This window comes from Neoarius graeffei, chromosome 17 (assembly GCF_027579695.1).
Source record: "Neoarius graeffei isolate fNeoGra1 chromosome 17, fNeoGra1.pri, whole genome shotgun sequence".
In the NCBI taxonomy this organism is placed as follows: domain Eukaryota; kingdom Metazoa; phylum Chordata; class Actinopteri; order Siluriformes; family Ariidae; genus Neoarius; species Neoarius graeffei.
Genome location: NC_083585.1, coordinates 7858915 through 7881762, shown reverse-complemented (window position 1 = coordinate 7881762; position 22848 = coordinate 7858915). Strand labels below are relative to the sequence as shown.

The following is a 22848-nucleotide window of genomic DNA, read 5'->3' as shown; positions in this document are numbered from 1 at the left end:
TACAGAGAGAGAGAGAGAGAGAAAAATGCACGCATGCACACAAACACAACTGGCCTGAAATTAAACAATGTCCATGATCCAAATGTTATTGTCAAATACACCGTTGAAATCTGAGCGGAAGTCCGGAAAGCTGTCATAGCTGTCAGACAGCTCTAAGACACACCCACAAGTGTGCGCGATAGGCCTCCTTTTAAATTTAGACATGTTGGTAAACATAATTTCAATTCGGTCACAGGTGATAACATCACTTCCTGTGCTGAAGCACAGAAATTTGCCAAGTTTTGTGTCATCCAATTCCCTGAGGTATCTTTTCAGATGATTCTCCACCTCTCGTTGCTTTGGAGTCATCACCTCAGGAAAGTGGAGGAGTGCTTGGAGTTTCCGAGGGGTTGGTGTCAGTTTGGCAATCATGTTGCGAAGCTCGTCTTGGTCAAGGATGATGTTTTCCTGGATTACTTCCCGCCAGCAGTCGATGACATACATGGGCTTTTGCAGAAGCTCCTTGTGTGAAATCTCCAGCAGTGTTTCTTTGAGGGTGTCAGGAGCAACAAGTCGGCGGCACTCACAAGTCTGAAGGACCTCCAGCAACTCATCAAAACTGACTGATGTGAAATCTTCGAGGGCCCTCTGCAGGATGACAGAATCCTGTGCACTCACAAACCGCATAAAAGTTGAGAGTAGGTCACTGCTTAGTTTTCCGTAAACTACTTCCTCTAGTAGAGGAAGTGCCAGCTTTATTGGCAGGTAGTCACAGGTTTTATAACCCACCACAAGCACTCTACCAATAGCCTTCCATGTTTCACTGCTGTAATCATGGCGGATGAAAGGAATCTTTACATCTGTTCCTATTGTGCAACGGTCGTAAAACTCCTGCCAGAAAGACGAAAACACATCCCTGAGCACACCTGAGCCAACAGCCTTTTCTTCTGTGTTATCAGGAAGCAATCTCTTGATTGTCAAGGGTTGTGTTAGCACTGCTGGATCCATGAATTCACTGATCATTTCATTAAGACAGTTGCCATGGTGAATAACAATCAGTTTTGGCTTGGACGGCAGCAGCGGATCAGAGGCGGCGAGTTGCAGACCGGAGGCAGCAAGTGGCATGGAGAGCGGCATGGAGGGTAGTGGCGGATCAGAGGCGGCAAGTGGCACGGAGGGCAGGAGTTGTAGTTCATCGTCTCTGAATGCATCTGCAGTTGTGGGCTACTGTAAAATGGGAAATTCAAACGGCTCAGTGTCATCATTGTCACCATCATATTCTCCACTGGACGGACCCAAAATGATTTCATGGTCAAGATCCAACACATAAGTGTGTATCAGCTGAGCGTCATTATCATCTGCAATTTCTATTACCGGTTCATCTTCTATCACATCTTCACTGTCCATGGCATAATCAGTTTCAATGTCCTCCTTTGGGAATGTGGCGATGTAGAATCTTAATCTGTTCATGCATAGGGTGTCATAAATTAATCCAACGGTAACGTTTTCATTTACAGGATTGTGTTTGTAATCCCATATTTCAAAGTTAAACTGTTTTTCATGGCCTTTTGTTGACATTCCATTTGGGAAAAATAATTCTTTACCCTTTTCAAGTATTGTGTTCATCCTGCATTCCACATTCACGTCAACCGTTCTTGTTCCACCTCCCTGTTTGGCTCTCATCTGTTTTATCCCTGCTTGTCCCTTCTCATGGTTTAACCAGCCGATTTCAACTTTGCGGTGACTTTGCCTCCCTCTCCTCCTAGGGTGTGACTGTGAGGATGTACTTTTTGGCACTTCATCTACAGGTTTATTCCCATGCCCTTCTTTCTGCAGCTGCATCTTTGCCCTTAGTTTTTCAAAGAGGCCCATTTTTCTCCTCTGAGCTGATGTTTGATTTTTGCAGAAGTTGGTTACAGCCAACCTATCTCCATATGAGGAGATGTATTTTGCCAGCTCTCTGTCCTCCATGAGAGGGATGACATCTTTGTCAATCTGTTAAATCACATAGTAAGTATGATTAAATTCAAATCATTTCATTACAGTTTTCCTCCATTGGTTTGGCTCATTTCTTGAAACTGAAATGACATTCTTATAAGATCATTTGGCCAGTCTTACAGTTCTGCGCAACATTCCAGATAACAAGCAAAATGTTACGTCTCCCTACTATATGATGACTTACACTACAAAATCATGCTGACGTGTTGGAGAGAACAACCATTAGACTGACAATTGACTATAGTTCAGATAAACAAGATCTATTCATTTGAAATGTGATGAAAGCAATGAGAAATGCCATTCTCTTGTGAACAATTGCAAGTTGGTTTGGGAAATTGTCCGTGTCGCTTTGAGAATGTCATTTCTGTTTCAAGAAATGAGCCAAACGTTTTTTGCAACGTTCTCCGCTGCTGAGATGAGATGGCCTGAGGTCATAGAGGTCATAAAAGCTCAGCAGGGAGAACTAGGGGACTTTTCAGAGCTCGACTGGAAAGCAAAATGTGACATTCTGCAGAGCAACCCCACAACGGTGATGCGCATGTTTGAAAAGCGAGTCGATGCTCTGATGACCAACCTTATCCTCTCACCAGCACAGCCCATTGGTGAAGTAGAGGATTACTTTTATAGGGTTGAGTTCCAAGCTAGAGGAAGTCCCCATATACACATGCTGATTTGGATAAAAAACTCACCCAAATTTGACGACGCCTCTGACGACAAAGTAGCGGCGTTTATAGATCGCTACATCTCGTGTGAGATGCCTGACCCCAAGACAGACCTGGAGCTCCACAGAATTGTCTCGGAGGTTCAGGTGCACAGCAGGAACCATTCCAAGTCCTGCAAAAAAGGCAATGTTGCCTGTAGGTTTGGCTTCCCTAAACTGCCTGTGGATGAAACCATCACTAGGCCCCCCGTTGTTCGCCCCTCTGGAGTTTTAGACGAAAACCAAGACGAGGCTGCTGCTAGAGAACGGAGGGAGAAGCGGGCAATCGCTAAGAAGCGAAAGAAAGCCAAAGCCAAGCTTCAGCAAGTTAGAGACTTGCTCATAGATGCAGGCACTTCATTTAGCAGCTTGACGGAGTTGCTCGACCGATGCGGTTTGACGCGTAAGCAATACCGTAGGCTCTTCGACCGTGCCACGAACAGCAACGTCGTGGTCCTGAAGTGGCATCCGAATGACTGCTGGGTTAATCAGTACAACCCAGACCTGCTTCGTGCCTGGAACGCCAACATGGACATTCAGTACGTTGTGGATGACTACAGTTGCATCATGTACATGATGTCCTATGTGTTGAAGCCAGAGCACGAGATGACTCAATTCCTTAAGAACGTCATCAAAGATGTAAAACAGTCCAATGTAAATGAGCACGACGAAATGAAGCAGATTATGCAGGCCTATGTTAAACATAGAGAGGTCAGCGCTCAAGAGGCTGTTGCTCGCACCTGCAGCTTGCATCTGAAGAGGTGCTCCCGCTCCGTTGTGTTCCTTCAGACCGACGAGGAGGGACTGAAGATGAGTCACCCTATTGGCAGACTCAAGCCAATGGAGCCGGGTTCGGAGGAGGTGTGGATGTCGGGCCTGCCTGACAAATACGCCTGCAGGCCTGTCGAGCCGGAGTTCGAGCACATGTGCATGGCCGAGTTTGCGTCGGAGTACAGGGTGCTGTATGGACAGCAAACTGAAAGTAGAAGCGGCATCCCCCTCTTACACGACATGGGCTTTGTTCAGAAGAGGACTGGGAAACCAGCAATTATTAGATTTCCTCGCTTCTCAGAGCAGAAAACGCCTGAGAAGTTCTATAGAAGACTGCTCAAGCTTTATCTCCCACACAGATCTGATGACGACCTGAGAGATGAAGCACACCCGACCTACTAGCAGTTTTATAAGTGTAGCCAAAAGTATGGCGTGCGTGTCCGAGCCATCGTAGACTGCAACAAACAACGCTATGAAGGTCAAGGTCAGAAGCTTGACGAAGCATTGGAACAGTATCGAGTGCACGGCCCTATAGTTAATGAGTTGGACTCTTATGCGCCTGAAGTAGAGGCAGACTGGTTAGAGTGTCTTGCAGAGCGAGAACCTGACGACGAGCATGAAGACCAAGAAGAAGTTCCTGAATACGAAGTCAAGAAAGACGGTAGGAGCTCCATGCCTAGGATAGAAGTGCCGCAGTTGAGTCCAGACTTTGTGAGAAAAATGTATCAAAGTCTGAACGAAACGCAGGCTTCTATCTTCTACAGCATACGTCAGTGGTGCTTTGAACTTGTGTGGGGTCGCGACGTCGAGCCGTTTTATTACTTTTTGACCGGGGGAGCTGGCTGTGGTAAATCGCACGTAATCAAGTGCATTCACCAGGAGGCAACGAGGATTCTGCGTGAGCTCCCCAGATTCCGATGCGATGAGATGAGATGAGAATCTCCGCATTGGACAGCGCCGCTCTGACCTCATCAAGGGCGTTTCCAAGACCTTGATATGGTGGCTTCAAGGATCTTGGCAGTTTGAGGACGGAGTGCAACGTCACGCCAACGATGTTGAAGGCTGCTGTGCCAGTGAAGGCGGTCAGCAGCACCGCAGGCGATCCTTTGATTGATGAAGATAGAGGTTTGCTCACACAGGCAGTGGCCGATGTCAAGGATTGTGCCTTCACTGGCACAGCAGCCTTCAACATCACTGGCGTGACGTTGCACTCCGTCCTCAAACTGCCAAGATCCTTGAAGCCACCGTATCAAGGTCTTGGAAACGCCCTTGATGAGGTCAGAGCGGCGCTGTCCAATGCGGAGATTCTCATCATTGATGAGATCTCCATGGTTTCCAAAGAGCTGTTCGCTTACGTCAACTGGTGTTTTCAACAGATCCGAGGAAACAAGAAGCCATTCGGAGGAATTTCTGTCCTTGCTGTAGGTGACTTTTATCAATTGCCGCCTCTCGGTAGAGCCAAGCCGCTGTGTGTGTACGAGGAGATGGAGTTTGATCTCTGGAAGGATCACTTCAAAATGGTCATCCTTACAGAGATCATGCGACAGAAGGACGATCGGGCTTTTGCTGAGCTCTTGAACTGCCTGAGAGTGAAGCAAAAGCGCGATCCTTTGAGTGATGAAGATAGAGGGTTGCTCACACAGGCAGTGGCCGATGTCAAGGATTGTCCAGTAGATAGGCTACACATGTACGCCACCAACAAAGAAGTTGACCGTCACAACTCCAACACTGTAGCCTCCCTCCACGAGGATGCCATCGACATCGCAGCTCAGGATTACCATAAAATGCCTACGACCGGCTGCATGACGATGGTGTTCGCCGTTAAAGGTAACCAGCGAGACTTGCCTGACAACATGATGGCTGCTCAAGGAGTACGTGTTATGTTGACCAGGAATCTCGACGTGGAGGACGGAATTGTTAACGGAACATTCGGAACCATCTCGCACATTGTAATGACAGAGCGCGAGCCAAAATATGTAAAATTGATTGGACTCCAGCTGGACAATCCCACAGCAGGGCAGAGATTCCGCAAAAAGATCTTGGGTCCCTCAGATAATCTGGCCTATATTGAAAGGTCTGAGGAGAACCTGAGCAGCAAAAAAGGCGTTGTTCGTCGCCAGTTCCCCATGAAGTTGGCTTTTGCCTGTACGGCCCACAAAGTACAAGGCATGACGATGGCGTTGGCGGTTGTGTGCCTGAAACGCGTCTTCGAACCGGGCATGGCTAATGTAGCTCTAAGCCGCACAACCTCGCTGGGAGGTCTTACCGTCTGTGACTTCGATGAGAAGATCTTCGCCGACCCCGAGATCAAGACGGCTATGGAAAGTATGCCTCGAGCGTCTTTCCAGAGCTGTAGACCGTTGTTGAGTTTTCTTCAATCCGTGCAACAAACTCCAAAGGTTTTGACAATCGTCCACCACAACACGCAGGGTCTGCCGTGTCACATGGTGGACCTGAGAGCACATCACGAGCTCCAACGAGCGGATGTGCTTTGCCTTAGAGACTCATTTGTCGGGGTCTTCTGTAGCTGAAATTTTTCAATTGGAGGGGTACGCCATGTTCCCACGTAGCAGACAGCTGTCTTACAACAGCTGTGTGGACATGGCTAAAAAAGATGGAGGTGGAGTTGCAATGTACTGCAGAGACTATGTGCAAGCAGAGCCTCGCAGGTACATGCAACAGGTCACGGATTTGGAGTTTGTTGTTAAAATCGAGGCTCCGGTCAAAGTACTATTGGCGACGGTTTACAAACTGCCAAATTTTCAATTGGAAAATCTTTCTCCAAAATTTGAAAAACCTCTTGGACTCATTGGCCATTTTAAATCACCAGCCCATCGTTGTTTGTGGCGATTTTAATGAGGATCTCCTTTCAAAAGGAAAAAAAAGCATCAAAGATTTATTTCAGTCCAGAGGTTACACTCAATTAAAGAGTCCACCACCGAGAACACGCTGATTGACCACATTTATATTTCACATCCTGATAAATGTCTTCAATCAGGTGTTCTCCAAACGTACTACAGTTACCACAGTCCGGTTTATTGTATTTTGACCGACTAAGCCTCTCCAGCCAACACATGGTCCATAGAAAAGTTCGAGTTTCTGTATCCTGTAAGGTGTGTATGTAACATAATACGTAGTTTCTAGGCACTCCTTGAGCCTGGTCAATGAGTAGTTTATTCTCAGTGTTATTGTACTCTCTCTGTAATGTAAAGTGTTAATTGACCTTAAATAAATCTCATCTCATTATCTCATTATCTCTAGCCGCTTTATCCTTCTACAGGGTCGCAGGCAAGCTGGAGCCTATCCCAGCTGACTACGGGCGAAAGGCGGGGTACACCCTGGACAAGTCGCCAGGTCATCACAGGGCTGACACATAGACACAGACAACCATTCACAATCACATTCACACCTACGGTCAATTTAGAGTCACCAGTTAACCTAACCTGCATGTCTTTGGACTGTGGGGGAAACCGGAGTACCCGGAGGAAACCCACGCGGACACGGGGAGAACATGCAAACTCCACACAGAAAGGCCCTCGCCGGCCACGGGGCTCGAACCCGGACCTTCTTGCTGTGAGGCGACAGCGCTAACCACTACACCACCGTGCCGCCCCCCTTAAATAAATTTTTTTGTAAAAAAAACCCTTCACATTGTGTTTCATTTTGTCATAACTTGTGGGCGTTTTTCTTATTTAATTGTTTTTCATATCCGTGTTTCAGGTCACTCATTCAGTTTGTTCAGTGAGTGCCCAGCTTTTCAATTGTGTAGTTTTAAGTTATTGTTAAGACTAATCATTGTAGTGGCATGTGTTGGCTGGAAATGGTTGAATCTTATTATGTAAATTAAGTGTAATTGTATTTATTTATGTAATAAAGGGCTCAGCATTATCTTGTCATTTATTGAGTTGATGAGAACGGCGGTCAATGTAAAATGTTATGCAATTGGCTTAGCTAATGTACTTAGCTACATTACATTAAGCTAAGCCAATGTAAATCTTGTAATGTTGCTTTATGTAAAATCTAGCTGCATGTCAACAAGGTCCATCACAAGGTAAGTATCTCTCTTCCTTTGAATTATTCACTCGCGTTTGAGTAATGTAACTAAATCCCCCTCCCTTTCTCTTCTCCAGTCTCTCTTTACTGTCCATGTTCAACAGCAGGAGTATCTCACAGCAGAGTGAGGAGGAAATGAAGAGGACCACAGCTGATCTCGTGCCAGTGAGGACAGCAACCAATCACAAAAAAGCAAAGAAATATTTCATAACTTTTGAGCAATGTTTTAACACAGTGCTTTGAAACCTGTAACTTATGTCTGGTTTTTTTTTTTGCTTGTTTTTTTTAAATCTGGGAACATATCTAGGATGAAGACCTCCAGAAGACTACAGCAGCTCCCTCTCCAGTGAAGACAGCAACCCAGCAGAAGAACGTAAGGGACATTTAGCATTGTATCTTCACTGATTTTGTATATCAAACAACACTCTGAAAAGTGCACCTGACTAATGAATACTGTTTTAATGTTAGGAAGAACAACAGACTCAGGAAGAAGACCTCCAGAAGACTACAGCAGCTCACTCTCCAGTGAAGACAGCAACCCAGCAGAAGAATGTAAGAGACATTTAGCATTGTATCTTCATTGATTTGTATATCAAAGAGCACTCTGAAAAGTGCACCTGACTAATGAATACTGTTTTAATGTTACAGGAAGAACAACAGACTCAGGAAGAAGACCTCCAGAAGATTTTTTTTCCCTTTTTTATCTTTAGTTTCCTGATGGGTTCGGTTGTCTTGTTTTCACAGCTTTGTTTCTTAGATTAGGTCTCATTGTATTTAGTAGGGAGGATATGCACCAGGTCCTAGGGCCTGTGATTAGTTGACCGGTAGTACCTAATCTGCTTTTTGTTGCTACAGTAATGCTTTTATGGCTGAGGACTACAGTTGACTTGTTAACTTGAGTGCAGTCCTAAAGTTTCCATCAATGAAACTGTCTTCATGTTAAACTGTTCATGTTGTTGTTGCCCAAATGAGGATGGGTTCCCTTTTGAGTCTGGTTCCTCTCGAGGTTTCTTCCTCATGTTGTTGTCTGAGGGAGTTTTTCCTTGCCACCGTCGCCACAGGCTTGCTCATTGGGGATAGATTAGTGACAAAATTAGCTCATATTTTAAGTCGTTCAAGTTCTGTAAAGCTGCTTTGCGACAATGTTTGTTAAAAGCGTTATACAAATAGACTTTTTTGTTGATTTTTGCTGACTCATCAGGTGTTTTTCAATGCCTTGGTTGTTTGCTTGTGTTTTATGGAAAAATAAACCAAATATCTGCTACAAAATGTCTGTTTATGGTTGTTTTATTATTGCTCGCTAGGTATTAGCATGTTAAGGCCCGGTCCCACTGCACTTACGGATGCAAAGAGGATGTAAAACGTAAAAAAATCTTTGCCATCCGTTGGAAAACGCTATGCATCCGTTGTGTACTCATTGCATACGTGCTTCATACGCTCTATCCATCGAGCATCCGTCCACTGTGATTTCATCCGCGCAAAAAGTTTTGAGCTGCACAAAACTTTTAGAACGGATGAACTTTCCGCCGTGTACGATGTAAATCCGCGACATATACGAGCAACAAACATTCTATGTCCGTCATCATCCGTTAAACGTCTGCTGTATCCTCTCTGCATCCTCTGGGCATCCTCGCAACTCACATCCGCTGCAGCTGAAAACGGAAAGAGGGAGGAAAGATAAGGTACATGAAATGTCTATTCATCGTTAGTAGCACGGAAATAGAACGGATGTAAGCGTATGCATCTCGTATATAAAGTATTCAAAACGGACAAAGCGTTTATATCTGGGATGTATCTCGTATATTGAGGATGTCTGGAGTATGTCTAGAGTATGTAGAAGGACACCTAGCGGACAATCGATATTTTGTATAAAAAGGGGGAGAAAATCATCTAGTAGTAGAGATGTATCGATGTAGCCGCCAGCACGTCTTTCCACTTTATGCTGACGGCGTGCTGCATCCCTTTATATCCGCGGAGCAGACGCAATTCATACCCCCTGCATGCACAGTGAACGGTCTGCATCCGATATACATCCGCGCAACATCCCCTTTGTTTCCGTTAGGCGTACGTGATGCATCCCTTTCATCTGCTATGCATCCGCTCTTTCTGCTATGCGTCCGCTTCTCAGTTACCACCGGTAACCCCTTCGGAGCTGTCATCCACTTCCATCCGCTTTCATCCGCTAAGCTTCCTATGAACATGCATTTAACATCCCCGCTATATACTACCCACGTCCGTTCTTTTCCGTTCTGTTTTCGCAAATTTTCGCCAATTTTGTCCATTTCTGGAGCGGATGAAAACGGATAGAGCCACCCCCGAAATTTTGCGCGTCCGCTGTGTCCTTTTTGCATACGTTTTGTGTCCATCAGCCAGTGGGACCGGGCCTTTAGCTAGCTGTTAGCATCGTAGCCTCATAGTAAGTCACACATTCACACAGTACAGTACTCCTTCTCCTGTGAAAGAGAAAAACCCGTATGAATATTTGTCTGGTCAAATATACAAACTTTAAATATTAACCAGTTAACTTATTGTTAAAAAAAAATAAAAATCTCACCTGCTGCTGCGCCACGCTGTCCTGACCAGGAACCTGCGACTGGGAAAGTTCACATCACATATTTGATAGTCCTGGTAAGCTTTTATATTGGTAAAGTTGTTTATAGGACCATTTCTCAGTGTCTGTTTTTTTAATCAATAGTTTTTCAGTAATAACTTGATGTTTAACATATCAATTTTGTAGCCTCATAGCAAGTCACACATTCACAGCTAGCTTGCATGAGTGACCAAATTGCTTCGCGCACTGCATCCTCTCACAATTTCCCCCGGGGGAATTGTCTGGTCTAGTTATAACTTGTTCCTCAGGCACTCAATGTTAATAAACAGGCCTACATTTGAAATCTGTTGACCTCAGTTTTCATTCTTGCATTAGCTTTATGGAATTCATTGTATTAATTAATTTGCACTGAAACTTGATTTAAAGAAAAAAAATCGTGGTTGAAATCAAAATCGCAATATCTGCCAGAAAAATCACAATTCAATTTTTTCTTAAAATCGTTCAGCCCTACAAGTGAGTGATTTATAATCACACTACCCTATACCACCCAAATGAGGATGGGTTCCCTTTAGAGTCTGGTTCCTGTTGAGGTTTCTTCCTAATGTTGGCTGAGGAAGTTTTTCCTTGCCACCGTTGCCACAGGTTTGATCTCATCTCATCTCATTATCTCTAGCCGCTTTATCCTTCTACAGGGTCGCAGGCAAGCTGGAGCCTATCCCAGCTGACTACGGGCGAAAGGCGGGGTACACCCTGGACAAGTGTTTGATCATTAGGGATAAAATTAGCTCATGTTTAAAGGTCTGATGACACGTTTTGGACATCTTTGGCAATGTTTTATAACATGAAAAGTAATTCCCGATGATCCATATATTAATTCACGAAGGCGCCTATTTTACAAGTTATGATAAACGCGGCTATTTGGGCAAATTTGACGGGGCTGCAGCACCCAGGAGATGAATGAGGAGGAGGGGCTATATGACGTCTGCAAAAGAATCTTCCTCCTAACTTACCAGTTTGTTGTTGATGCGACAGGTGTTCAGTTTGTCATTATTAGTCTTATTATTATACATTATATATATATATATATATATATATATATATATATATATATATATAGTTATTATGCCTTCGCGTTGTGTTGCCGGCTTTTTGTTGCCGGGTAAGTTTATTCAAGTTTCCCAGAGATCCCGAGCTGCATGCGAAGTGGGTGAAGCAAGTCAGGCGCACTCGTGACAAGTGGGAGCCCTCACCAACATCCGTCCTGTGCTCTGAACACTTCGATTTGGATTGTTTTGACACCCTTCCCAGCTTAAAAGAATCTCTTGGGTGTGCAGTTCAGCACAAACGTGTGTTACTACCATCAGCAGTGCCTACAGTATTCCGGAGGGGGTCTACTAGTAGCTATGCCGGATCCAGCAGTCGCCTGGGACAAGGCGACTCCTCCAAAGACGGTCCTCCTGTCAGAATATGTGTTGAGAAACGACATAAGATAAAGGTACGTAGAGCTATAGAGTGCTCCGACATGATGCTAAAAATAGTAACCATGCGGTCTGTGCGGCCATCTTGGAAGCCACTCGCTCCAGAGTGCTCATAGAGTACACATCATAGAGTATACATCATAGAGTGATAGATATGATTCATGATAATCATAAATGTAATCATAAAGTCGGCGTGATATCAGTCATGCATTTGCTTGTGAAAGCTTGCGGCTTTCATGTAACTGCCGCCTAGCAACGAGAGGCAAAGGGTAAAGAGGATAGGCTATCAGAGATTCTATTTGGAAGAGATCAATACATGATTGCTTAAAAATTAGGTATTTTAACAATTTGCATCTGTTTTGTGATTATCGTGACACTTGTGTGTTATATAGAACTGTACAGTATGTCTTATCAGCACATCGAGGATCTTCCACCGGAGGCTTTAGCAAGTACTCGTAGCAACACTACACTTTACCCTTTGCCATGCGTTGTTAGGGAACGGTAGCAAGTACCCCGATGACCGACTTCAAGAATATGTAGAAAAAATGTAGAAATTATACTTTCCAAAAGTCATTTGAGCTTAGTGTATTGCATTTCCATTTATATTGTAGGTTCTTGCTGATGTTTTTGCGGAGCTGCAGAGTTTGTATGTACTAGTTGTGAACATTCACATTATTATCAATCTCATTTATTTAAAATCAGATAAAATCATGCCATCATGATCACTGCTTAAAGTACCAGTATCTGGTTGTTCTTTTGTTCAGAACTGTGATGCCAGCTGCCAAGTAGACCGGCGTTTTCATGCGCCATTTCCATTGAGTAGAACAGCCAGTGAACCGCAGTGTTGTTCTTCCGCTGACGTCACAGCATGGCCGCGAGCCACGGACCCAGTTTTCTTGCGCTGTGCAATTAAAAGTTGGATATTCGCGTAACAACAGCTTCTTTTCACGTAATTATAACAGAAATCTAACATGTTTGCCATGTTGTATAGTTTATTTAAGAAATTGCATAGAGTCATGTTCGTGTCATCAGACCTTTAAAGCTTTTAATTTTCTGTAAAGCTGGGACACTGTCTGTTGTTAAAAGCACTATACAAATAAACTTGACAACCCTCCCCAGTCTATCTGGGCTTGGGACCAGCACTAAATATGCACTGGCTTGTACAATCCCAGTGGCTGGGTATTTTAACCTAATCTACATGTCTTTGAAAGTGGGGGAAACCAGAGCACCCAGAGGAAGCCCATGCAGACAACATGCAAACTCCACATAGAAAGGCCCCCATCAGCCATGTAGTTTGAACCCAGAGCCTTGTTGTGAGGTGACGTTGTTAACCATTGTACCACCATACCACCCAAACACTATTAACTAACGTTTTTTAAATTCATTAATTACTAGCCTTAGATTATGTGCAATGCTGACCATACAAGTCCCTATGAATCAGCTGTTACTGTAGAAATATTTTAGAACAAGCACATTAATGCAAACCTGTAAAATAAAAGAGCAGCAATCTGACCAATGTGAAAATTCAGCATTGCTGAGGCATGATATAATTTACTGATCAAGTAGTAAACAAGTGATTTGCATTTATTTTCAAATACCTTGCCTTCAATCCCAATTATTTTTTCTTCCAAAGGAGAAATAATTTTTTCCAAGGCAGCATAATCAGAAGCGTTGAAAAATCTGTCATTGCTGCCAGCTATCTCCATCATCTCTTCCATTGCCTTTTGTTTATTCAGAACCTCTGGCCCAACCTGAGAATAAGACATCACTGTATCAGTGCTATATTGTTAATGAACCCTTTATATAGCTATATACAATGTATAACAGCTGCATTAAAGATGCATTCCCATTTACATACAGTCAAATTTGGCTGTCTGAATACGAAATGGCTCATCTCATCTCATTATCTGTAGCCACTTTATCCTGTTCTACAGGGTCGCAGGCAAGCTGGAGCCTATCCCAGCTGACTACGGGCGAGAGGCGGGGTACACCCTGGACAAGTCGCCAGGTCATCACAGGGCTGACACATAGACACAGACAACCATTCACACTCACATTCACACCTACGGTCAATTTAGAGTCACCAGTTAACCTAACCTGCATGTCTTTGGACTGTGGGGGAAACCGGAGCACCCGGAGGAAACCCACGCGGACACGGGGAGAACATGCAAACTCTGCACAGAAAGGCCCTCGCCGGCCACGGGGCTCGAACCCGGACCTTCTTGCTGTGAGGTGACAGCGCTAACCACTACACACCACCGTGCTGCCCAATACAAAATGTATAATTTAAAAAAAAAAAACTACAAATGACAGTTTTTGTTATTAATCACACATTCTTAAAACCATTTTACATGTTTTTCAAATATTTCTGTACATCAATGAATTATCTTTGACATCCCGGATAAAATATGGCCAACTGATATTCTAAATATCCAAACCAGCAGTCTTACACAAGGCATAGGCTAGAAACTAAATGTAAAAGGGTTTAAATTCTCTGTGGCAGCCACATGGTGTTAACGAAATAAGAATCGAATTCCATAGCATAACATATTAACAGATCTGTTTTATTCTTGTCACTCGAGCTGGTATGAAATAGTGTAAATGTGTATACTTACCCCTATAGCATAGCGAACAATCCCCTCCATCTGTGGCATGTTCAAAACATCTGTGAGGTTTCTTGTATCTCCTAACATTTGCCCATCAGACAGTAGAATAATAATTTTTTTGGCATTCTTTTTTGATCCATTTTCAGGAACAAAAACGTCCGTGCTGCCGGTTGTACAGGACACAGAAGCTAATAAAGACTTTGTAGTAAGATGTGCCGTGAAGACTGATAGACTATCAGCCATTGGTGCAATTTTGTGCAAACTCATGATAAGAATTTTTTTGGGTTTGAGTACTTACAGAACATGGTGGAGAGCTGAAGCAGTCTTGGTGATTTCATGAATTTGTGTTATGTTCTTCACCTTATTCAAGGCTCTGACACCATCTTCATTTTCTTGGAGAGAGAGTTCTGTCCTTATGTTTCTCCCATACTGCACTATTGCAAAATTGCACTGAGGAGAGAGAGAGAGAGAGAGGAACTTATGGTTGAAATATAACCATTTAGTTTTGACTTTATTGCTAATGTTAACTGTTTATCTAAATAAGCAATTTTCATGTAGCACTTCAGTGCTCAGCCTATTTGTGAACTTTAGTAAAAGACTAAAGTTGGCTCTCTCATGGAGTAATTCCAGACAGCCTTAATGATGTTCTGAATGTTCAGTGATGTTCATGTTATCTGAAAAACAGTCTATTACATCACATCTTTCTTTCATCATGCAGTATTTGTGGAATTAATATTTTTGTAAAGTCAGTTTTTGGACAGCATAATTGTGGTCTTTTTTACTGACACACTAAGGCAGGAGACATTACATAAACATAAGATAAAATTTTTAAAATATTTTTGGGTACCTAAGATTTTTGCAGAGTAGTGTATACCCTTCATTTCCTATTTCTCTTCTATTAACCAGTGTTTTTTTTTAAATATTCTAGCCATCTTCCTAATATACAAACCCCAATTCCAGAAAAGTTGGGATATTTTCCAAATTGCAATAAAAACAAATCTGTGATTTGTTCATTCACGTGAACCTACATTTAACTGACAAAAGTACAAAGAAAAGATTTTCAGTAGTTTTACTAACTAAGTTGTATTTTGTAAAGATAAAAGCCGTTAGAATTTGATGCCTGCAGCACAGACAAAAATAAAAAAATAAATAAATATTGGGACCGAGGCATTATTATCCCCTGCCACAAAGTGCACAGGGGATATAGGAATGGAGTTTGTCTATCCATCTGTCCTTCCGTCCGTCCATCAGTTTCAATCTGGACAAGTCAAGTTTATTTGTATAGTGCTTTAAAAAATAAACATTGTCCCAAAGCAGCTTTACAGAATTTGAAAGACTTCAAACATGAGCTAATTTTATCCCTAATCTATCCCCAATGAGCAAGCCTGTGGCGACAGTGGCAAGGAAAAACTCCCTCAGACGACATGAGGAAGAAACCTCGAGAGGAGCCAGACTCAAAAAGGAACCCATCCTCATTTGGGCAACAACAGACAGCATGACTATAACATTAACAGTTTTAACAAGAAGTCAGTTTCATTGATGTTATAAACTCTTCATTGATGGAAACTTGAGTGCAAAACTGTTCATGACAACTGCAGTCCTCAGCCAAAAAAGCATTACTGTAAGTGTCCAGAGTGTCTTCTAGGTGTTCTTCTTTAATTCTTGACTTAATTATTGACCTTTTCTTTTCATTTCCACACATAATTATCAGACTCGTCTCATTATCTGTAGCCGCTTTATCCTGTTCTACAAGGTCTCAAGCAAGCTGGAGCTTATCCCAGCTGACTACGGCCGAAAGGCAGGGTACACCCTGGACAAGTCGCCAGGTCATCACAGGGCTGACACATAGACACAGACAACCATTCACACTCACATTCACACCTACGGTCAATTTAGAGTCACCAGTTAACCTAACCTGCATGTCTTTGGACTGTGGGGGAAAACGGAGCACCCGGAGGAAACCCACGCAGAGAACATGCAAACTCCGCACAGAAAGGCCCTCACTGGCCACGGGACTCGAACCCGGACCTTCTTGCTGTGAGGCGACAGCGCTAACCACTACACCACCGTGCCGCCCGTAATTATCAGACTAATACATTTTTCCAAAGGCTGGTCTTTTCAACCACTTCCTGCTGGTTTTCAGCTCATTCACTCCCCAGCCATTTTAATAGGAACTTGTTCTTGATTCCAAGGTCCCTGTTCTTGGCTGCAGGAGTGGAACCCAATGTGGTCTTCTGCTGTTGCATGCTGAGATGCTTTTCTGCTCACCACGATTGTAAAGAGTGATTATACTGTATGAGTTGCTATATCCTTCCTGGCAGCTGAAACCAATCTGGCCATTTTCCTCTGACCTCTCTTATCAGCAAGGTGTTTCCACCCACAGAACTGTCACTCACTCTGTGTTCTTTTTTGTTTTGTTTTTCGCACCATTCTACATAAACTCTCTTGTTGTGTGTGAAAACCCCAGGAGATCAGTTTCTGAAATACTCAAACCAGTCCATCTAGCACCAACACCCATGTCACAGTGAAAGTCACACTTTGAGATCACAATTTTTCCCATTCTGATGTTTGAAGTGAACATTAACTGAAGCCCTTGATTTGTATCTGCATGATTTTATGCATTGTGCTGCTGTCAGTGGATCGACTGATTAGAGAACTGCATCAAATAGCAGGTGTTTCTAATAAAGTGGACGGTGAGTGTATGTTCAAATCATGGACGGTACCAGTCAAAAGTTTAGACACATTCTAATTCAATGTTTTATTCTTTATCTTTATTAATTAAAACACTTCATGTCTTTAAAGTAAAGATGGATGTCGTTTCTCTTTACCTAGTTTAGCGGTTCTTGACATAATATGGATTACTACAGTTGTGGAAGAGGGCTATTTCCTGTATTTTTATTATTTACTATTTACTGTTAATTGAAAAGCATTCCACATAATCACCTCATGAAGCTGGTTAAGATAATGCCAATAGTGTGCAAAGCATCATCAAGGTAAATGGTAGTATTGCTCTACAATGTAGAAAACAGTCCAAATACAGAAAAACCTATGAATGAGTAGAGTGGGGGTATACAAACTTCTGACTGGTACTGTATATTCAGTCATGTATGGTCAAGATTTTTCCACTGACCAAAGTATCATGAACCAAAAGCCTGAATGCATTTCGAACTAGTAGCCAATTTGGTATTGCTAGCTTCTGAAGCCCCAGGACTTTCCTAGCCTCTTATCTCGTACTGAAATGCACCTGTGGTGCTCAGAGATGGCTGGGCATAAGACATATCCACAAACTCTTAATCAACCTTGCTTCAGTGGAGAAAAAAAAAAAAAAAAAAAAAAAAAAAAATATATATATATATATATATATATATATATATATATATATATATATATATATATATATACTGTATATAAAATTTATATAGGGCAGCACAGTGGTGTAGTGGTTAGCGCTGTCGCCTCACAGCAAGAAGGTCCGGGTTCGAGCCCCGTGGCTGGCGAGGGCCTTTCTGTGCGGAGTTTGCATGTTCTCCCCGTGTCCGCGTGGGTTTCCTCCGGGTGCTCCGGTTTCCCCCACAGTCCAAAGACATGCAGGTTAGGTTAACTGGTGACTCTAAATTGACCGTAGGTGTGAATGTGAGTGTGAATGGTTGTCTGTGTCTATGTGTCAGCCCTGTGATGACCTGGCGACTTGTCCAGGGTGTACCCCACCTTTCACCCGTAGTCAGCTGGGATAGGCTCCAGCTTGCCTGCGACCCTGTAGAACAGGATAAAGCGGCTAGAGATAATGAGATGAGCAAAACTATTGAAAATCTTTTCTTTGTACTTTTATCAGTTAAATAAAGTTTCACCTGAATGAACAAATCACAGATTTTTGTTTTTATTGCATTTTTTAACATATCCCAACTTTTCTGGAAATGGGATTTGACTACAGTATGTTAAATTGTGATATTGGTTCCTACAATTATCATATCATGAATTTTTCATACTGTTTGATTTTACTTACAGTGAAACATGTTGTCCGAACATTTTTCATCACATTATAAATAAAGTCTTTGGCCCTTTCAAAATCCTCCTCGTTAATGCTACCAGATCCATCCAGCACAAAAGATATCTCCGTCCCTGCATCTTTACATAAACAAAAGCAGCAGAAGGATTTCACAAATATTACCTATATGAGAATCTAAACTGTAGTTTAAGGAAGTGATGTACATCAGACATGCATCAGTCATCTGATACTGTATTAATTTTGCTCATGGACTAATTAACAAAATTTAAATTACCTTCATTGTCATCATTCTGTACAGCTCTTCTCTTCCTCCAGTGGTCTGAGCAAAGCATTTACAATATTTAAACATCCATTATTGATAAAATGTACATAATATATTGTTAATTATTAACAATTACTACTTTTTCCTCAGATGCTTTTACCTTGATTTGGAGATTTTTGATTACTTTGATGAATGTTGTTGTTGTTGTTATTATTTTGTTCCAGTAACTGTAAAACTAAAGTATTTTGTTATTAAGTGAGAATCATTGAAAACTCTTCTGTTGAGAGAATTTCTTGTGTATGATTTAGTGCAGACACATACCCAACTTATCAGGATAGATTTTACTCTTTTCTTGCTTGTCAGATATGTTTGTACAGTTTCCGTTGAAATACTCAGCTGATGAGTTCCTTGTCCGAACTTGGTTACAAACCTAATTGTTGAGATAACAGATGTTTAATTTAAAGTTCATGAGCTTTAGAGATTCATTTGTTTTTCAAGTATCCTTTAATTATAATTAAACTGACTACGGCATGTATAAAAGCATCTTGTAGGGTGAAGATCAATAAAGATTTTTATTTGTTTGTTTAATTATTGACCTTATTTAGCCAAGTTTAATTATTTAAATAATTTAGTCAGTTAATTAGTTAGTTATATAAATACAGTATATGTCCTCTGTTTTCAGGATTTCGTCTCCTTTTACAATCCTAGCTTTTTAAAATTTTGTCCCTGATCCAACTGTGACAACCTCATGATCATTGTGAGAAATGGATTAATAAGAGTTTTCTGAATTGAGGTCTTTTTTGTTCTCAAGTTTTAATGGTGCTATAGAAAAATGTCTGAACTGTTGTGTGATATTTTAGAGAATAAAGTGGCTCACATCAGAAACTCAGAATTACAGCAAGATGGCGGCTGCTGGGGAAGTGTCTCTTGTTTGGTGACATGAAAAGCCATTTGAAAAATCTGTTGAGAATTTGGGGCAGTGATGTCACAAATGCATGTGGTCAGACTTATGACTAAGAAAGGCCATGAGTGATTGCAGGTGGCTGTAATGAATAGGGAAATAATTTTCACCAGAGAATTGTAAATGATCTGCTAATTTGTTATTAATGAGGTGTCTGCCTCTGGGTAGGCTATAGTTGTGTGTATTGTCAACACAACAATTATGTATTTATTTATCAGATCTTAGTTTAGCAACATATCATCTCTTTTCATGATCATTTTGTAAGGGAACATGAGTCACTGCCAGAAAAGAGAAGTCAAAATGTCTGACGCCTTCAGTAGGGGAAACTGTGGTTTTACACAGAACTAGACTGTTATAAAAAAGTAAGCACGAACTCAACTGCTCAATCAACTACTCAATCACATACAATATCAGACCTACATTTGAGTAAAATTCACTTCTAATTACCAAAAAATATATCAAAGAATCATCATGGAAAATATTTTATTTAATGTCACTGAAAATGTGAGAAGAATGTACCAGAAGCTGCTCCTTTTGTTCAGTCAAGCAGGATGCTACAGATACAATTGGACTCAGGCCTTTCATTCCTCCTGTAACTGATTATTTTTTATCATACATTTACAGAGTAAAGACAGTCTTACGTAATTGCAATTTAAAGCAAATGCAACGTATTAAAGCCAAATAGTATGGTATATGTTTAAGCATGTCTGGCCTATTTTTAAAATACATATCAAATTGACAACACATTACTAAAGTTACAAAAATAAAACCTTTACCAATAGCATCCATTCTAGAACAGCTTTTTTCTGTGCATCTGAAAATGTCTCCAGAGTTAGGAGAAGGAACAAAAACTCTATTAAAAAATAATAAAAAGATATACATTTTTAACATATTAGAGAGCAAATCTACTTAATTATGTTAATTATATCAATATAAATATTCACTCAATGTAATATTCCAGTGCTTTTGGTAGACAAGCATATTCAAATTATTTTAATATTTTTAAAACTTAGTAGACAACACTAACCCATCTGTTGATTGAATAAGGGTTTGACCGAAGAGTAGGTCTTCATTTGTAAAGCTGTTCACTGGTGTTGTGTAAATGTTGAAACCCACTGCTGTGTATATCCCTGTGAAAATATATTCACAAAATATAGAAGGACTGAAGCCAAATACAGAATACTAAGAACATGAAGAAACTCTTCACACTTTAGTCTGTTTTTTGTTTTAAATCAAGAATCAAGTATATATTTTATCATGTATAATTTTTATATTTCTTATGTAAAATGCACATAAAGTAGGCAAAAAGACATACCTGTTATAATCAGCACAGCTGCAAACATCTTGCTGAGGCAGCTGAGTAAATCATGTACCACAAGTGTCTGTTACAGTCTGCACTCCATGTAAAGTTTCCGGTATTGTCTTCCTGCTTTCCGTGTGAACACTTTCACTCCTCCTACCAGCTGTTACCCCTGAAAAACTGGAAAAAAATCTCATCTCATTCTCATCATCTCTAGCCGCTTTATCCTTCTACAGGGTCGCAGGCAAGCTGGAGCCTATCCCAGCTGACTACGGGCGAAAGGCGGGGCACACCCTGGACAAGTCGCCAGGTCATCACAGGGCTGACACATAGACACAGACAACCATTCACACTCACATTCACACCTACGGTCAATTTAGAGTCACCAGTTAACCTAACCTGCATGTCTTTGGACTGTGGGGGAAACCGGAGCACCCGGAGGAAACCCACGCGGACACGGGGAGAACATGCAAGCTCCACACAGAAAGGCCCTCGCCAGCCCCGGGGCTCGAACCCAGGACCTTCTTGCTGTGAGGCGACAGCGCTAACCACTACGCCACTGTGCCGCCCTGGAAAAAAATGAAAGAATTAAATTTTTATGATGATTGTGCTGAAGACTCTGTAAGATTCTGGCACATTTGCAGCACCTGAGAAAATCTTCCTGCATGAATTATTTTAACAACAACAACAACAACAACAACAACAAGGCATTCAAATTCTGTCATATTTAGAGGAAACAACAGAAGGACCTGTGGTTCTTGTACATTTTAATGCAGGATGATTCTGGTGTCAACTGTAGAAATTTTCTTGCTGTCTTAATATTAAGCAAATATGGATAGTACAACAGTAACAAATTATCATTAAACTTGAACAAATCCAAAGTAATATTATTTGGTAACAACAAAACAAAGACACAAATAAATATTCAAATAAATGGGGTTATTATAGAAAGAATTAAGGAAATCAAATTTCTTGGAACAATTATTGATGAAAAACTCGGAAACCACATGTAAAAAACATACAATCCAAAGTATCAAGAAGTATTGCAATATTAAACAAAGTCAAACAGTTTCTAGATCACAATTCACTCCGGATTCTTTACTGTTCCCTGGTTTCACCTTATTTAAGTTACTGTGCAGAGGTATGGGGCAATAATTACAAAAATACAATACATTCATTATTCATTCTCCAAAAAAGAGCAATAAGGATTATACACAAGGCTGGTTATCGGGATCATACCAATATATTATTCTTACAGTCAGAAATACTGAAATTTGCAGATCTGGTGGACTGTCAAACAGCACAAATATTATTCAAAGCAAACAATAATCAACTACCACATAATATTCAAAAACTGTTCACTGAAAGAGATGAGAGTTATAATTTAAGGGGTTTATTTAAATTTAAAAATTATAGGGTGCGCACAACCAAGAAAAGTTTTTGTATTTCTGTTTGTGAAGTAAAGCGGTAGAACAGTTTAAATGAGGAGCTCAAGGGATGTCCAGACATGAAGTGGTTTAAAAAGATGTACAAAAATTTGATTTTCACAAGGTACGGGTATAAGGATGAAGGGGATTAATCATAACTGGCTGTTTACTGTGTGTTTTTTTCTTTTTTGAGTCATCGTCTATTTGCTTTGTTTTTATCTTGTTCTTCTCCATTGTGAGCGTGGTATGCTAGATAATCAATTTTTATTGACTAAAGAAGAGGGGTGGGATTAAATAAGTTTTACTTCAGCCCACTCCTTTTCGGACATGTAAATTCAAAACTGCTTAGTGTGTCCTTGTTTGTATTTTTGTTTTGATTTTGATATATTATTATTACCTATATTATTTAAGGTTTATTTTCTAATTTAGTGGCTTTTTACGTGTTCTTGTTGCAAATGCTGTTTTGCTTTTCTTGTTTTCTGCTTATTTATTCATTATTTGTTTACATGTTCGAAATAAACTATCATCATCATCATCATCATCAGTATATGGAGGAAGAGATCATAATAGATTACTTACTATACGCAAGTTGTACCAATCTAGTGTATCCTATTAAGGGGTGAATTCAAGAGAAGTCATACAAACATTATGTTTTAAACAATGCCCCTATTAGTATATAAACTGTGAAAGAAAAATTATGATAGACAACAGTTCTAAAAAGGAAGAGGAAAAAAATCCTGAGTGGAATTTCCTGTT

At 41.1% G+C, this 22848-nt stretch overlaps 1 protein-coding gene and 1 long non-coding RNA gene across 6 annotated transcripts; one reads left to right on the top strand and one right to left on the bottom strand.

Moving 5' to 3' along the window:
* Positions 1-7780: 7780 nt before the first annotated feature.
* Positions 7781-8194, top strand: LOC132901341 (uncharacterized). Its single transcript, XR_009656844.1, has 3 exons — positions 7781-7874; positions 7970-8053; positions 8150-8194. It is a non-coding gene; the product is annotated as an uncharacterized LOC132901341 (long non-coding RNA).
* A 578-nt stretch (positions 8195-8772) lies between these two features.
* itgae.1 (integrin, alpha E, tandem duplicate 1) lies at positions 8773-20887 on the bottom strand. Of its 5 annotated transcripts, none has more exons than XR_009656843.1 (13): positions 20681-20887; positions 20393-20495; positions 20142-20189; positions 19885-19961; positions 18726-18834; positions 18565-18639; positions 18417-18461; positions 18140-18261; positions 14435-14586; positions 14146-14299; positions 13129-13281; positions 10056-12431; positions 8773-9954 (listed from the first exon to the last, which is right to left on the bottom strand). XR_009656843.1 is itself a non-coding variant. In XM_060943659.1 (13 exons), exons 1-13 carry the CDS (start codon positions 20706-20708, stop codon positions 9931-9933), a joined length of 1158 nt encoding a protein of 385 aa, XP_060799642.1. In that variant the 5' UTR covers positions 20709-20882; the 3' UTR covers positions 8773-9930. The 5 variants fall into 5 exon arrangements, 3 of the variants coding, with proteins under 3 accessions (XP_060799642.1, XP_060799641.1, XP_060799643.1); XR_009656842.1 differs by having other exon boundaries at positions 20142-20218; positions 20681-20883; XM_060943659.1 differs by having other exon boundaries at positions 10056-10094; positions 20142-20218; positions 20681-20882.
* Positions 20888-22848: the final 1961 nt, after the last annotated feature.

Excerpts from the sequence above, each read along its gene's own strand:
- itgae.1 (XM_060943658.1), bottom strand. The coding sequence starts at position 20,708 with ATGTTTGCAGCTGTGCTGATTATAACAG. Across the intron at positions 18,640-18,725 it reads AATCTATCCTGATAAGTTGG|TTTTACAGTTACTGGAACAA; the intron begins GTATGTGTCTGC and ends AAAATACTTTAG. Across the intron at positions 13,282-14,145 it reads TTGTTCGCTATGCTATAGGG|GTTGGGCCAGAGGTTCTGAA; the intron begins GTAAGTATACAC and ends TCTTATTCTCAG.